Source organism: Bos grunniens, chromosome 3 (assembly GCF_055505025.1).
Source record: "Bos grunniens cultivar Pamir isolate PY7600 chromosome 3, Bosgru_T2T1.0, whole genome shotgun sequence".
NCBI lineage: Eukaryota > Metazoa > Chordata > Mammalia > Artiodactyla > Bovidae > Bos > Bos grunniens.
Window position 1 is genome coordinate 77,046,750 of NC_141167.1, and position 18,081 is coordinate 77,064,830.

Sequence of the window (18,081 nt, forward strand, 5' to 3'; positions counted from 1 at the left end):
TGCCTCTTCCTTGTGGCAAATAAAACATCTCTGCTGTATGGGGTTACGTTCATGGGCTTTGGGGTCAACCAGGCCTGGGGCTTAATCCTGGGCTCTTTTATTTACTAATTCTGTGAGCCTAGGCAAACTATTTAATATAACTAGATCTGTCTGCTTTATCTGCAAAACTAGGACAATAATAATTGGGTCTCACCATGCGTGAAGATTAATTGAGTTAATGCAGTAAAGAATACTCAAATAACTCTTTATTATTACTATTAGGAAAATGCATGATAACCTGACAAGCTCTTGCTTTGGTCAGTAAACTTGAATTATCCTGCCTGACACTGTAATATCCATCTTTCTTGCAAGTACTTTGAGGTGTCCATTTTTATAAAATAATATGAATCAATCTACAATAATAAAGTCATCAAAGGTGAAGAGTATGGTATCCATAGCCTTCTCTGTACCATGCAATTGACTGACTTGACTACATATGTGATTTCACTTAACCCTCAAAAGAGCTCTGGGAAATAAATAAAACAGTTCATTCATTCATTCATCAAATATCTCCTGAGAACTTCCTATATAACACTGGGAATATACAGTGATGAAAACAAACACCATCTCTGTAAGTGGTTTACATTCTAGAGGGTTTGAGAGCAAAAGACAAAACTCAAAATCGTGCAGTGGAGAAAAGTGAATAGGAAATGAGGAAAGGAGTCCGGGGGAGAGGTAATCACTTTAAATACAGTTCAGGGGAGGCCACACTTTAGGAATAATAAGGAGCTACGTGGGATGGTCAATATCACATTGAGGAAAACTGGCAAAAAAAGTGGCAACAGCAGGATTCAATCTAGGTTTTTCTGACTCCCACACCTGTTTTGTTCTCTAAAATATACACCGGAGCATTCCAGCAGAGGCAATGTGCAGGCTGGACAGAGTGTGTGAGAGAGGAAGAAAACTGACTGGATTCCAAGTGTGGGATTTCCACTGTAAAAAAAAAAGGGAAACATAAACTTGACCAGGAAGAGTGCAGCCAGATTCTGGAGGATCCCAGGAGCCCAATGGAAGTGTCTGATTTAATCCAGCACGAAAGCAGCTTGGTTTTCTGTTTGTTTTATTAGCAATGAATTATATTATCATGTGTATGAAGCAGCATGCAAGGCATTTGGAGGAGAGTCTAAAGTGAGAAGGTAGCTAGGAACCGATAGATATAGAAGAGGTAAGCAGTTAGATCTCTACAATCAAGAAGTGATGATCAGAACAGCAAAGAAATAAGACATGGGAGAAAGATTCTGTAGTGGAAACGAGCTTCAACTAGATGAATCACTGGGTGTGGGGATGGATGAGGGAGGAGAGTGAGTCAAAGGCATATGCTAGACATTGGATGTGGGTGACAGGGGACACAAATGCCTTGAACCGACATACAATGGCTTGGAGTAGGTTAGTGTTAATTTTATCTTGGAATCATCTTAGTGATCTGCACACACTGCAGAATAATTGAAAACACTCCAAGATATTGCAAGCCAGAGCTGTAGTCACTGCTTGAAATAAATATTCTACTTAGTTGCCCAAATAAGAAACTCGAAAATCATCATAGATTGTTGTCCACTTCATCCTCATCAATTCCACTGTTTCATCAACTTCCAAACCATCCCACCTCCAGCCAGCTTCCCCTCCCTCTGTGCAATCAGAGGCCCATCCACCACTTCCCTGGATCTGCATAACTTGTCTCTATCCTCACCTGGAACTTTATTTTCCAGAAAACATATTTTTAAAGCACAAATCTTATCACAGAGTAAAAGCGTCTGAAAGTAAACAATCTCTCATTTGTAAAATTATTTCAGTCATCCGTGTGGCCGTGCACTGAACATACACACCATTTCGTTTACACATTATCAATCTGTATAACAATCCTTCAAGGAGACTGTAACCTTATTTAACTCCTTATTGCCAAATTTAGACTTAAATTGAAGAAAGTAGGGAAAACCACTAGCCCATTCAGGTATGACCTAAATCAAATCCCTTATGACTACACAGTGGAAGTGAGAAACAGATGTAAGGGACTAGATCTAACAGACAGAGTGCCTGATGAACTATGGACGGAGGTTCGTGAAACTGTACAGGAGATAGGGATTAAGACCATCCCCATGGAAAACAAATGCAAAAAAAGAAACATGGCTGTCTGAGGAGGCCTTACAAATAGCTGTGAAAAGAAGAGAAGTGAAAAGCAAAGGAGAAAAATAAAGATATAAACATCTGAATGCAGAGTTCCAAAGAATAGCAAGGAGAGATAAGAAAGCCTTCTTCAGTGATCAATGCAAAGAAATAGAGGAAAACAACAGAATGGGAAAGACTAGGGATCTCTTCAAGAAAATCAGAGATACCAAAGGAACATTTCATGCAAAGATGAGCTCGATAAAGGACAGAAATGGTGTGGACCTAACAGAAGCAGAAGATATTAAGAAGAGGTGGCAAGAATATACAGAAGAACTGTACAAAAAAGATCTTCAAGATCAAGATAATCACGGTGGTGTGATCACTCACCTAGAGCCAGACATCCTGGAATGTAAAGTCAAGTGGGCCTTAGAAAGAATCACTATGAACAAAGCTAGTGGAGGTGATGGAATCCTAGTTGAGCTATTCCAAATCCTGAAAGATGATGCTATGAAAGTGCTGCACTCAATATGCTAGCAAATTGGGAAAACTCAGCAGTGGCCACAGGACTGGAAAAGGTCAGTTTTCATTCCATTCCCAAAGAAAGGCAATGCCAAAGAATACTCAAATTACCGCACAATTGCACTCATCTCACACACTAGTAAAGCAATGCTCAAAATTCTCCAAGCCAGGCTTCAGCAATATGTGAACTGTAAACTTCCAGATGTATAAGCTGGTTTTAGAAAAGGCAAGGAACCAGAGATCAAATTGCCAACATCCGCTGGATCATCACAAAAGCAAGAGAGTTCCAGAAAAACATCTCTGCTTTATTGACTATGCCAAAGCCTTTGACTGTGTGGATCACAATAAAGTGTGGGAAATTCTGAAAGAGATGGGTATACCAGACCACCTGACCTGCCTCTTGAGAAACCTATATGCGGGTCAGGAAGCAACAGTTAGAACTGGACATGGAACAACAGACTGGTTCCAAATAGGAAAAGGAGTACGTCAAGGCTGTATATTGTCACCCTGCTTATTTAACTTCTATGCAGAGTACATCATGAGAAACCCTGGGCTGGAAGAAGCACAAGCTGGAATCAAGATTGCTGGGAGAAATATCAGTAACCTCAGATATGCAGATGACACCACCCTTATGGCAGAAAGTGAAGAGGAACTCAAAAGCCTCTTGATGAAAGTGAAAGTGGAGAGTGAAAAAGTTGGCTTAAAGCTCAACATTCAGAAAACGAAAATCATGGCATCTGGTCCCGTCACTTCATGGGAAATAGATGGGGAAACAGTGGAAACTGTCAGATTTTATTTTTTTGGGCTCCAAAATCACTGCAGATGGTGATTGCAGCCATGAAATTAAAAGATCCTTACTCCTTGGAAGGAAGGTTATGACCAACCTAGACAGCATATTAAAAAGCAGACACATTACTTTGCCAACAAACGGTCCATCTAGTCATGGCTATGGTTTTTCCAGTGGTCATGTATGGATGTGAGAGTTAGACTGTGAAGACAGCTGAGCGTCGAAGAATTGATACTTTTGAACTGTGGTGTCGGAGAAAACTCTTGAGAGCCCCTTGGACTGCAAGGAGATCCAACCAGTCCATTCTAAAGGAGTTGGTCCTCGGTGTTCATTGGAAGGACTGATGCTGAAGCTGAAACGCCAATACTTTGGCCACCTCATGCGAAGAGTTGACTCACTGGAAAAGACCCTGATGCTGGGAGGGATTGGGGGCAGGAGGAGATGGGGATGACAGAGAATGAGATGGCTGGATGGCATCACCAACTCGATGGACATGAGTCTGGGTAAACTCTGGGAGTTGGTGATGGACAGGGAGGCCTGGCGTGCTGCAATTCATGGGGTTGCAAAGAGTCGGACATGACGAAGCGACTGAACTGAACTGAACTGAACCTTTTTTAAAGAGGAAGAAACTGAGGTTAGGTAAATTGCTTAAGGGCACAAATTGAGTAGATAGTGAGGATGAGATTCAACCAGACTTTTTCTCTGTTTCAGCTGTCTGGGAGCTGACAGAGGCTGCCAAATCACCTACATTTTTAAGCAAGAGCCCAAATTACTGTCATAGCACACAAGGCTCAGGGTGTCCCCTGTGTGCTTCTTCATTCCCCTTCTTGTCACCCATCTTGGACGACTGGTATCATTTCTGGGTGCCAGATGCATACTGTGCCTTCGGCCTAGAATACATTAGGGGCTTCATACATGCTTATTTTATGATACGTTTCATATTGCCAGTGCACTGTGCTCTTTGCCCTTCATTCCTTATGCCCCAAGCTACACCTTTCTGCTTTACAAACTCTTCAAGTTTATATATTGTCTCTTCTTTCTGATTTGTCCCTAATTCAAACAGAGTAGATCTCTTGAGTATATGTACCATACATCTACCATTACGTTCATCCTCTATAGAACTCTTCATGTCCATCTCGTCCCACCTGACTGCAATCTATTTAAGTACCTGGATTGTATCCTTTTCATGTACTTATTCCCAGTACCAAGCACAATGCCTGGATTAGAGTAGGGTCTCAGTAAATGTTTGTTTCATGAAAGAAGAAAAGGAGGGAATGTTTGAGGGAATAGACTGGCCATTACTGTCTGACTCCAGAAACAGATTCCCAGAGAAGCCAAGTCATATTTATGACCCCTTTGCAGGCCCCTTTAACAAGCACTATTGTCAGATGTAACTGCATTTCAGCTCCATGGGTCTGGAACATCTTTGCTGGCACCTCATCTTCTCCTCCTATGGGTATAGGAGGAGACCATTGTATAAAGCAAAACATACTTTTACACTGACACTGTAAAATCAGAAACACTATTTTTATGCATAAAAGCTTGTTTAGCCATTACATGGTTAAAGCACTTCCATATGACCTTTTTATAAGGTCCTTTCCCTGGATGCATGGGGATGGTTGAAGGGCCTTATGGAAGGTTCTGAATATGTGCAGTAAGAGGGTCTTGAGCTCAAGGGGGACCCCTAGTCCAATTCATTATTCCCCACATGGTTCTCAGACGAGGAAGCGAAAGGAAGATATGAGTGCTCTAGGCTTAACCTTGCAAGGTATCACGATGTTCACTGGCAGTCAAGGGAAGATGGCCACAGCCACAGGAGGAGATGAAGCCTGATGAAATACCAGCCAAGATGTTCCAGACCCACGGACTTGAAATTCAGTTACGTCTGACACTAGTGCTTTAATGCTTCAACTTTTGGCATGCTGTTTGCTGTGCCTATGATTATTTTCTTAGGATTTATGTGAAGCATTTTTTTTGTTTGTTTTATAAAAAGTTAGCCTGTTTCAACTGTCATAAGTGAAAGCAAGGGAAAGGTTTGGGGCCATACTTGGGCCCCTGTTTGCATGAGGCTACAGGATATCTCTGGGGGTAGGGAAGGTAAGCCTAAGTTTCCAAGGGACCTTGGACACAGCAAGGAAAGGCATCAGAAAGAAAAATAGAAAACGGTCTAGAAAGGGATCAGGATATAGTCACTACTTTTACCACAAGAAGTCTAGAAGAAATAACCTATATAAAATGCCCGGCACATAACAGTGTGCAAATCATTGGTAGCTGGAAAAGTTTATATAAGCTTTAACGTACTGTTATAAACTAGTGAAAAGAAGCTGAAGAAAGAAAGTTACTCCTGAGAAACAATTTAAATGTAATTAAAATATAAACTGTTTCTTGCAATGTGTCAATGCAAAAGTACGTTTTGGTTTATTCAGTAGTCTACACCTTTTTCCATCTAGGTAAAATGTTACATCGGGCTTCCCTGTGGTTCAGCAGTAAAGAATTCACCTGCCAATGCAGGAGACATTGGTTTGATCCCTGGGTCAGGAAGGTCCCCTGGAGAATGAAATGGCAACACACTCCAGTATTCTTGCATGGGAAATCCCACGGACAGATGAGCCTGGTGGGCTATAGTCCATAGGGTCACAAAAGAGTTGGACATGACTTAGAGACTAAACAACAACTACAACAAAAATGTTGCATATCCATACCTATAAAGGATTAATTAAGTCTAAAGCCGAAGAATTGATGCTTTTGAACTGTGGTGTTGGAGAAGACTCTTGAGAGTCCCTTGGACTGCAAGGAGATCCAACCAGTCCATCCTAAAGAAGATCAGTCCTGGGTGTTCATTGGAAGGACTGATGCTAAAGCTGAAACTCCAATATTTTGGCCACCTGATGTGAAGAGCTGACTCATTTGAAAAGACCCTGATGCTGGGAAAGATTGAGGGCAGGAGGAGAAGGGGACGACAAAGGATGAGATGGTAGATGGCATCACTGACTCGATGGACATGAGTTTGGGTGAACTCCGGCAGTTGGTGATGGACAGGGAGGCCTGGTGTGTTTTGGTTCATGGGGTCACAAAGAGTTGAACACGTGAGCGACTGAACTGAACTGAAAGCCAGATTGAAACAACTAAACCTACAGAACTAAAATTTACAGAAATAGTCCAAGGAGATTTTTATCACAGAAGTAGAGATGGCAGGCTTGCCTCATTAGGAGTCACTGTGTGTGCTCTTCACTCCCTGGCAAAATCTGATTTGAGTGATATTGCCTTGGAAACTCTCCATGGATTTTCAGTCACTGAAGGCGACCGGTTCATCTCATAAGTGAGGTTCACCTGTTATCAGGTTCACGGACTTGGCAGCTCAGGAGAGGGCTGTTTGGAGGCACCAGGGCACTTTGGGATACTCTACATACTTCAGGACGCTAAGTGCCCTGAGGAAATTTTTTAAACATTCAAATAAACCAGTCTTAAAAACCCATTTGTAGGGAAGGAATGGAAATGCAAATGTAAAGAACAGACTTGTGGACACATTGGGGGAAAGACAGGACAGGACAAATTGAGACAGTAGCACTGACATATACATGCTATCATGTGTAAAATAGTAGGAAGATGTTATATAACACAGGGAGCCCAGCCTGGTGCTCTGTGATTACCTAGAGGGGTGGGATGAGGGGGCTGGGGAGGGAGGCTCAACAGGAAAGGTATATGTGTGTGTGTGTGTATAAATTATGATTGGTTTGCATTGTTGTACTACAGAAACCAACACAATATTATAAAGCAATTTTCCTCCAATCAAAAAATAAATTCAAAAGAAAAAACATCTAGGGAGGTATGAGTGTTTTTTTAGCCCCATTCCACTTTGCATGAAAATATTCTCTTCACTTTTAAATGTAGAAAATAAGCACTTCTCACCCCAAGCCTGACTTTAGGCAGAACAAATGAAGAAGAAGAAAGAAATGAGTGATTTAAAACATACGTATTTCCATTTCATAGACCACCTTTCAAAAGCTAAACCCAGTGATTCACACCTGTATTGTCTACTAGGTGGTTATACACATTAATTAAGAAATAAATTATATGTAAAGAAATTTGTACTTACAAGAAATACTGCTATAGATATTCCAACCAGAAAGCCTGCTATCACATCAGACCAATGATTTCGATATTCTGCAACTCTGTTGAGTCCAGTAAGAAAAGCCAAACACATTAAGCCTAGGCATAAAACGGGCTTAGCAAGTCTTGTTCCTTTGGCTTTGATTGTGTTGGTAATGTACATCTGAAATAGCAAACAAAAAGCGTGAATGTATTTCCTTGATACACACCTTATACATGTATCTGTACACACATATTTATAGGAACCGATATATTTATATAATTCAAATAATTAACTACAGTTTATACATTTTTTGAAGAAGTTTCTTAAAAGTAGAGTTTAAAAGTAGTGATTAGTTAATTGTACTTACCTTATATTAAGTAATGGTCAATTCTTATGTAACATTAATCATTTAAGATATTGAGTTGCAGACATTCCAAGTCACTTTTCATAAACTTTTAATTACTTACTCTCATTTTATCTGAATTTACATTTTATATAAATACTATTGGAAAGGGAAAACTAATGAATGTTTCTAATGTTTACATTTGTGTATACCAAATTGAGAGGATGAACACTTTAAAAAGGGGCTTCTCAGGCGGCTCAGTGGTAAAGAATCCGCTTGCCAATGCAGGAGATGCAGGAGGTGTGGGTTTGATCTCTGGGTTGGGAAGATACCCTGGAGGATGAAATGGCAACCCACTCCAGTATTCTTGCCTGGGAAATCACATGGACAGAGGAGCCTGGTGGGCTACAATCCACAGTATTACAAAGAGTTGGACAGGACTGGCTACTGAGAGTGCACACATACTTTATAAAAATCAAACTTGTGAGCATATCTATAAAAAACAAAATCAAGTGGATTTCACTAAATAGATCTTACTTGGAAAAAAGAATTTAAAGTTCATTACAGTACAAACATTTACTTTTATGCTGTTATCTGAAATTGTGAAAATACTTTAACAAATTTTATCAACCAGTATAAGAACAACAACAAAAAACCCTTAATTATATGGGAGAAATGTGTCAGTTAAACCAAAATAAGCAGTAAACACCTACATTTTTGGCATCTTCATATATGCTAATGAAGAACGTGTAAGTGTCAGCTGGTTGCACAGAATGAAATCTTTTCAAGTTGCGAGACACCATGTCAAGAAACGCAGTTCTTCCCCAATCTGATTTATTTTATAGCTCAACTGCTCATAATTTCCTATATGCATTTCTATAGAAGTGAATCTGTTGACTGTGAAGGAATGTGTCAGTTATTTCAAGTCACCGTGTGTGTGTTTAGTTGCTCAGCTGTGTCCAATTCTTTGTGACCCCAAGGACTGTAGCTTGCCAGGCTCCTCTGTTCTTGGGATACTCCAACAAGAACACTGGAGGAGGTGGCCGTTCCCTTCTCCTGAGGAACCTTCCTGATGCAGGCATTGAACCCTAGTCTCCTATATTGCAGGAGGATTCTTTGCTGTCTGGGCCATCAGGGAAGCCCCTATTTCAAGTCACTAGTAATTATTAAAGAGATGGCTTTCACAGTACAATAAGTTTTTATGACATTAATGTCAGAATCTGATACTGATAATATAGTCAGAAAAATACTTACAAATGCATATAACCACTTGCCTATTGTCCTCAGTTGAATAAAAAATATATATATTTGACTAAGAGATTAAACCAAAATCAGCACTTAAGCTTTTAGTCCATGGCAGCCATTTTTGGATGCTATGAAATTCAGTAATTCTTTTTTTTTTTTTTTTTCTGGGCAAAGTTTGTAGCCCTGTTAGCTGCCAGTACACACTATGAATATTTAAAGAGTTCATATGATACAAGGTTTCTATCTAGCCAAGTCCTAGCCTTTTGCAAACTATCTTAGGTCTCAATACTCTAGGAAATAAATTTAAGAAGCTGGATTATCTTCATTTTGGCATATGACCTTCAGAGCTACGTCTGTGTATTCTAAGCCTGTGCTTAGAAGAGCTGAATAATCTCAGTTAAGAAGAATAAGTAGACATGAGAGAGAAATAGGAGGAGATGAGAAGAGAAAAGGATGCTTTTGCCATTCCAAGAGAATATATTAAAGAGATCTGCCCACATGAGTAAGAAGACAAGAATATTACACCACTTCAGGTTTCCAGTGATGCATCTAGTAGAGTAGTTTCTTATTTGACTCACACATATAAACAGGGAGTGAAATTTAAGCTGCTAGTGAGATTTTCTGACTCATTACTGACTTCTTACCTTTGCATTTCTTCATATCTGTCAGAACACTAAAAGACAACCATCCTCATTAAAACAAAATGAATATGAAATGATAACTGAATAATATTAATATGCTAATAATCATTAGAGCTATGATTTTCATGAGCAATGTCTGTTCAAGACAATGTTCTAAGCATTTTACTTATTAAGTCCTCAAAATAACTGTAAGATATCATCATTACCTTCATTTGACAGATAAAAAAATTGACTCAAGATAAAGCTTATTATAAAGAATACGCAATTTGACTACTGAGGGTGGTACTTTTGAGAAAGAGAGATGTCAAAGGGAAGTAAGGATAGAGCATTTTGGTGCCTCCACCCTTCCTTTCTCTCTTGATTAATTTCTTGCCTGGAAAAAAATGGCCAGTGGACATAAACTAAGTATCAGTGAATGCAAGAGAAATAAAATTAAAAACAGGGGAAAGAAGGCCAGCAGAGCACATAGGGGTGAGGCTACATCTGTACTCTACTATTAGGGAGAAGTAGGAAATGGTATAAGTGTGGTTTGTGTAGAAAATCTTCTATAGAATCTATATGACTTTGGAAAGTATTTGCCTTCTCCTTCATCTCCAGAGGCCACCTCAGATAGAGCTCAGGCCTTACTTGTCCAAGTTGTGTTGGCTTATTAGTAATCCTTGAGCTTGGGCTATGATCCTCTTAAGTTTCGCTTAAATTTCAATTCATTCCTAAGTTGTATGACTCAAGTATTGTTTATAAGCGGCCCTAGGATACAGCCTGGTCACTATGCAAACTCATGAGGAGCTTCTATAATAGGAATAGCCTGAGATTTCGCTCTTCTTCCAACAGATCCCACTTAATGTCCAGAACCAGAAGAGAAGAAAACTGAATGCAAAGGGTTATGAAAGAAGGGTGACATTTGTTCAAATACTTTCAACTTTAAAGTGGATCATAATCCTTTATAATGCACAGATTTTTTTCAGTTGGCATGGATGTCACAAAAGAAAATTTTCAGTTTTCACTTATACATACTAGAAAACTTTCTGGTTCCCTAGTACTTATGAATATGACTGCCTTTTAACCAGTCTAATTGTGTTATCCTTTCAGAAGGTCTATTATCCCTAATTTGCAGAAAAGGAAATTATGGCATAAGAAACTATTAAGCAAGTTGGATGCAGGACAGAAATTGATTATTTATGCTCTCTTGGTTTTTAATTCAGTTATGAAACCATCTAGGTTAACCAGATGTCAAAATGTAACTAAAATAAAACACAAGCAGAAGGGTGTATGATTTGAGCAGGATGGTATCTGTTCAGTCCTCAGTGGATGCTCGCTACCTTATAAGCCAAGCCATTTAGCCATAATTGGGCAGTTCTTATTCATCCATCCCACAAATGTCTATTTGCCCAAATGCAGAAAGCCAAAACTGGTCATTTGCTATCTGCTAACAGCTGGGGTATATTCTTCAACACCTTTTCCCTTGTTTCTACATTGTATACAATAATTGACACATATATAAAGGGGTTTTGCTTACTTGAGTGCTTTTACTAAAATATAATAAAAAAGCCCAGGCTTCCCTGGTGGCTCAGACAGTAAAGAATCTACCTGCAATGCAGGAAACCCAGGTTTGATCCCTAGATTGGGAAGATCTCCTGGAAAAGGGAATGGCTACCCACTCCAGTAATCTTGTCTGGAGAATTCTATGGACCGAAGAGCCTGGTGGGCTATAGTCCATGGGGTCACAAAGAACTGGACATGACTGAGCGACTTAACACTTTCACTCCACAATCACAATGCCCATGTCATGTAGTAATGTGAATGGACACAACTGTAAGAATAATCATCGATCTCTTGGGTAAACTGAGAAAGCACTGTGTAATTTTAAAAACAATACTATTATAAAACAAAAATAAAAACACAAATGTTTGTGTTAAGCACTTAGTATAAACCTGAAACTATTATTCAAAGAGAAGCCATCTAGGTTATATCCAGAAGGATGAGCATGAATTCTCAGTGAAGAGGAAGTGGGGGGAAAAGTTGTCCTAGACCCAGGCAGAGCACCCATGGCCCCCTGTATGTCTCCCAATACCTGCATCATCCCCACAGCACTCACCGCAATGCATGGTTTATACTAATTTGTTCCCTTCACTACACTAATGACATATAAGCCAGATCTGTGTTCTGTACTGTAAACCTTGTGCTTAGTTAGTACTTTGCCTGAAACACTGTAAGCACTTGAAATAAATATTAAACTAAATAAAAGAGGGAATACATGAAAAATGCAAAGGTACAGGAGAATGAGCATAGAGTATTTCCCTCATAGCATTTGCCACTATCTAAAAATCATGTTCTCTACTTTGTGTATGTATGCTTATCTGTTGCCTCTATGAGAATATTCCATCAGAGTAAAACCTCTGTCCATTCACAATTCTATCTGAAATTCATTGCTGTTGTCATGGTTTAGTCACTAAGTCAAGTCCAACTCCTTTGTGATCCCGTGGACTACAGCCCACCAGACTCATCTGTTTATGAGATTTCCCAGGCAAGAATATTAGAGTGGGTTGCCATTTCCTTCTCCATGGGATCTTTCCAACCCAGGGATCAAATCCGTGTCTCCTGAATTGGCAGGTAGATTCTTTTACCACTGAGTCACCAAGGAAGCCCACTTGAAATGCACAGAACTCCTTTTACATAGAAGGTACTCAAAAATGTTGAATGAGTGAATGTATAAACGGCATGCTTGGGGGAAAGTGAAATTTTGAACTTTTGTCAGAAAATACACATCACTATCAGAAAATGTCTTGCATATGCATTTGTTTACTTGCTATTGTCCTTCTCCTCCTATCTCATATTGCCTGAATCAAAACTTGAACTTTCTATCACAGAATGGACCTGTGATAGAAAGAATATTAGCTCTCTAACAATGCTGAAGCTCTAATCCTGGGAACCTGCGAATAGGTCACCTAATCACATGAGTGTTTAAAAGTGGATAACCTTCCCTAGCTTTAGTCAGAAAGAGACCTGAAGATGCTACGCTATTGTCTTTGATGATGGAGAAAGGGAGCCACTAACCAAGGAATTCAGATATCCTCTGAGATCTGGAAAGGTAAGAAATATTTTCTTTAGAGACTCTTGAAGGGATGCAGACAGGCTGAAACCTTCAGTTTAGCCCAGTGAGACCACACTGGACTTCAGATCTACAGAACTCTAGGGTTATAACTTCAGGTTGTTTTTAAGCCCCTATGTTTGTGGTATTGTGTCATGGTTTAAAAAGAAAACTACTATAATGAATCAATATCTGCTTCATGTGTGAATGAATAAATGGGCCGGAATTTGTAAAAATGACCTATAAGAGAGAACTGTGGCCCAGTGATCACTTGCTCTAGAATTAAAGAGTTTTGGGTTGAGTCCCAGCTCTGCCACTTACTTAAACAAGTTATTCAACCTATTTTGAACTCGTTATGCATAAAATAGCTGTGAAAAGAAGAGAAGCGAAAAGCAAAGGAGAAAAGGAAAGATATAAACATCTGAATGCAGAGTTCCAAAGAATAGCAAGAAGAGATAAGAAAGCCTTCTTCAGCGATCAATGCAAAGAAATAGAGGAAAACAACAGAATGGGAAAGACTAGGGATCTCTTCAAGAAAATCAGAGATACCAAAGGAACATTTCATGCAAAGATGGGCTCAATAAAGGACAGAAATGGTATGGACCTAAAAGAAGTAGAAGATATTAAGAAGAGATGGCAAGAATACACAGAAGAACTGTACAAAAAAGATCTTCATGACCCAGATAATCACGACGGTGTGATCACTGACCTAGAGCCAAACATCCTGGAATGTGAAGTCAAGTGGGCCTTAGAAAGCATCACTACAAACAAAGCTAGTGGAGGTGATGGAATTCCAGTTGAGCTATTGCAAATCTTGAAAGATGATGCTGTGGAAGTGCTGCACTCAATATGCCAGCAAATTTGGAAAACTCAGCAGTGGCCACAGGACTGGAAAAGGTCAGTTTTCATTCCAATCCCAAAGAAAGGTAATGCCAAAGAATGCTCAAACTACCGCACAATTGCACTCATCTCACACGCTAGTAAAGTAATGCTCAAAATTCTCCAAGCCAGGCTTCAGCAATATGTGAACTGTGAACTTCCTGATGTTCAAGCTAGTTTTAGAAAAGGCAGAGGAACCAGAGATCAAATTGCCAACATCCGCTGGATCATAGAAAAAGCAAGAGAGTTCCAGAAAAGCATCTATTTCTGCTCTATTGACTATGCCAAAGCCTTTGACTGTGTGGATTACAATAAACTGTGGAAAATTCTTCAAGAGATGGGAATACCAGACCACCTGATCTGCCTCTTGAGAAATTTGTATGCAGGTCAGGAAGCAACAGTTAGAACTGGACATGGAACAACAGACTGGTTCCAAATAGGAAAAGGAGTATATCAAGGCTGTATATTGTCACCCTGTTTATTTAACTTATATGCAGAGTACATCATGAGAAACGCTGGACTGGAAGAAACACAAGCTGGAATCAAGATTTCCGGGAGAAATATCAATAACCTCAGATACGCAGATGACACCACCCTTATGGCAGAAAGTGAAGAGGAACGAAAAAGCCTCTTGATGAAAGTAAAAGTGGAGAGTGAAAAAGTTGACTTAAAGCTCAACATTCAGAAAACGAAGATCATGGCATCTGGTCCCGTCACTTCATGGGAAATAGATGGGGAAACAGTGGAAACAGTGTCAGACTTTATTTTTCTGGGCTCCAAAATCACTACAGATGGTGACTGCAGCTGTGAAATTAAAAGACGCTTACTCCTTGGAAGGAAAGTTATGACCAACCTAGATAGCATATTCAAAAGCAGAGACATTACTTTGCCAACAAAGGTTCGTCTAGTCAAGGCTATGGTTTTTCATGTGGTCATGTATGGATGTGAGAGTTGGACTGTGAAGAAGGCTGAGCGCCAAAGAATTGATGCTTTTGAACTGTGGTGTTGGAGAAGACTCTTGAGAGTCCCTTGGACTGCAAGGAGATCCAACCAGTCCATTCTGCAGGAGATCAGCCCTGGGATTTCTTTGGAAGGAATGATGCTAAAGCTGAAACTCCAGTACTTTGGCCACCTCATGTGAAGAGTTGACTCATTGGAAAAGACTCTGATGGTGGGAGGGATTGGGGGCAGGAGGAGAAGAGGATGCCAGAGGATGAGATGGCTGGATGGCATCACCGACTCGATGGACGTGAGTCTGAGTGAACTCCGGGAGTTGGTGATGGACAAGGAGGCCTGGCGTGTTACGATTCATGGGGTCGAAAAGAGTCGGACACGACTGAGCGACTGATCTGATCTGATGCATAAAATGCAAATGATAGAAATATTACCAGGCAGTGTGGAAAGAATTAAATGACATAATACAGGTAAAGTACTTAGCACAGCGATAGTGCACAGTAAGCTCTTAGTACTGCAGGGGTTCAGTCATGGTCAGATTGGAGAATACAGCAGGACCCAGACCGACTACACTACATGTTGCTGCAGAAGTGCCTGGTGAACAGAGATCATCGGGGCTGTGGCAGCATCGTGGCTGAGCCTGGAAAACCCACATTCTTCTCTTGCTTTCATACTTTTTCACTTTTTCCTTATGCTATTTTGCCATTTTCCCTCCCTTTCATGTTCTCTTCCTTAAAAGATCCACTAATTATTTGCAGGTAATTATCATGAACTCTCTTAGCCTTTGCCTTTTCTTTACTACAAACTAAAAGGCCTTGATTTCATCCATCCATTTCTATATATATTTCTTTATATATAAGGGCTCAGATGGTAAAGAATCCACCTGCAATGTGGGAGACCTGGGTTTGATCCCTGGGTTGGGAAGATCCCCTGGAGGAGGAAATGGCAACCGCACTCCAGTATTCTTGCCTGGAGAATCCCCATGGACAAAAGAGCCTGGTGGGCTACAGTCCATGGGGTTGCACAGAGTCAGACATGACTGAGCAACTAAGCACACACAAAATGCTTGATACCCGGTGCAGTAAAAGTGCATATATATATATATATGGTTTCAAATGATACTGAATATAGTTTCCTATGCTTTACAGTAGGTCCTTGTTTATTTTAAACATAGAAGTGTGTATATGTTAATTCCAACCTCCTAATTCACCTTCACCATCACCCTTCTGCCAACCACTTTGGTAACCATAGATTTTTTTTTTTTGAATTTTTTTTAAATTTTATTTTATTTTTAAACTTTACATAATTGTATTAGTTTTGCCAAATATCAAAATGAATCCATCACAGGTATACATATGTTCCCCATCCTGAACCCACCTCCCTCCTCCATCCCCATACCATCCCTCTGGGTCATCCCACTGCACCAGCCCCAAGCATCCAGTATCGTGTATCGAACCTGGACTGGCATCTCGTTTCATACATGATATTTTACACGTTTCAATGCCATTCTCCCAAATCTTCCCACAGAGTCCATAAGACTGTTCTATACATCAGTGTCTCTTTTGCTGTCTTGTACACAAGGTTATTGTTACCATCTTTCTAAATTCCATATATATGCGTTAGTATACTGTATTGGTGTTTTTCCTTCTGGCTTACTTCACTCTGAGTCCATTCCTGTTCTGTAAGCTCATCTATATCATTGTTTAGATTTCACATATAAGTGACATCATATAACACTTGTCTTTCTTTTCCAGACATACTTTACTTAAAATAATCTATATTGCTGCAAATGACATTTCATTTATAATGGGCAAGTAATATTCCATTGTGTTCATACACCACATCTTCTTTATCCATTCATCTGTCAGTGGACACTGAGGTTGTTTCCATGTCTTAGCTATTGAAAATAGTACTGCTATGAAAACTGGGGTGCACACACCTTTTCACATTAGAGTTTTCTCTGGATGTATGCACAGGACTGGGATTGCTGGCTCATATGGTAACTCTATGTTTAGTTTTTTAGGGAACGCCCATATTATTCTTCATAGCAGCTGCACCAATTTACATTCCTACCAATAGTGTAGGAGGGTTCCCTTTTCTCCACACACTCGCCAGCATTTAGTATTTGTAGACTTTTTAATCATCACTATTCTGACTGGTGTGAAGTGACACCACATTGTAGTCTGGATTTGCATTTCTCTCGTAATTAGCAATGTCGAGCATCTTTTCATGTGCCTGTTGGCCATTGTATGTCTTCTTTGCAGAAATGTCTTCTGGCCATTTTTTTTCAATTGGATTATTCTTTGATATTAAGCTATATGAGTTCTTTGTATATTTTGAAAATCAATTCCTTGTTGGTAGTATCATTTGTAAATATTTTCTCCCATTCCTTAGGTTGTCTTTTCATTTTGCTTATGGTTTCCTTTGCTATGCAAAAGCTTTTAAGTTTAATTGGGTCCATTTGTTTATTTTTGTTTTTATTCCATTACTCTAGGAGATGGATCCAAAAAAATATTGCTGCAATTTATGTCAAAGAGTGTTCTGCCTATGTTTTCCTTTAGGAGTTTTATAGTGTCCAGTCTTACATTTAGGTCATTAATCCATTTTGAGTTTATTTTTGTGTATACTATTAGAGAATGGTTTAGTTTCATTCTTTTACTTGTAGCCATCCAGTTTTCCCAGCGCCACTTATTGAAGAGACTGTCTTTTCTCCACTATACAGTCTTGCCTCCTTTGTCACAGATTAATTGACCATAAATGAGTAGTTCATTTGAATTGCACCCTATAGTCTTACTCATGGAACTACAATCCACAATTAGGTTAGAACTGGATTCTTTAAACTGATATCCAAGTACTGACTACTTTAATCAGATTTTTTTTTAATTTTGGTTTTGTTTTTTTAAATAACTACATAGCATTTCTGGTCATATTGTTTGTAGTCCTCACATGGACCAATGCCCTACCAAGTTCCTCTTATCCTGGATTCCTGGAGTTTTTTTCAAAAAAATCAAATTTCATAATTGTTTTCAAAATAGCACTTCACCTTGTCAAAACCCTTTTGAACTGTGAGGCTGACATCTATCAAACTAGTTCTCCTTCTCTCAGTTTCTCATTAGTACATCAGTTCAGTTCAGTCGCTCAGTCGTGTCCGACTCTTTGCGACCCCATGAATCGCAGCATGCCAGGCCTCCCTGTCCATCACCAGCTCCCGGAGTTCACTCAGACTCATGTCCATCGAGTCAGTGATGCCATCCAGCCATCTCATCCTCTGCCGTCCCCTTCTCCTCTTGCCCCCAATCCCTCCCACCATCAGAGTCTCTTCCAATGAGTCAACTCTTCACATGAGGTGGCCAAAGTACTGGAGTTTCAGCTTTAGCATCATTCCTTCCA

The 18,081-nt window shown here is 39.7% G+C and overlaps 1 protein-coding gene across 4 annotated transcripts in view; it reads right to left on the reverse strand.

The window, feature by feature from the left end:
• The window catches only part of PLPPR5 (phospholipid phosphatase related 5), a 139,641-nt gene that overhangs the window by 42,177 nt on the left and 79,383 nt on the right, over positions 1-18,081 (reverse strand). For all 4 annotated transcript variants that reach the window (XM_086391381.1, XM_086391380.1, XM_086391383.1 and 1 more), the window contains exon 4: positions 7,545-7,721. In XM_086391381.1, coding sequence (XP_086247507.1) covers positions 7,545-7,721 — 177 coding nt within the window. The remainder of the gene's footprint in view (positions 1-7,544; positions 7,722-18,081) is intronic.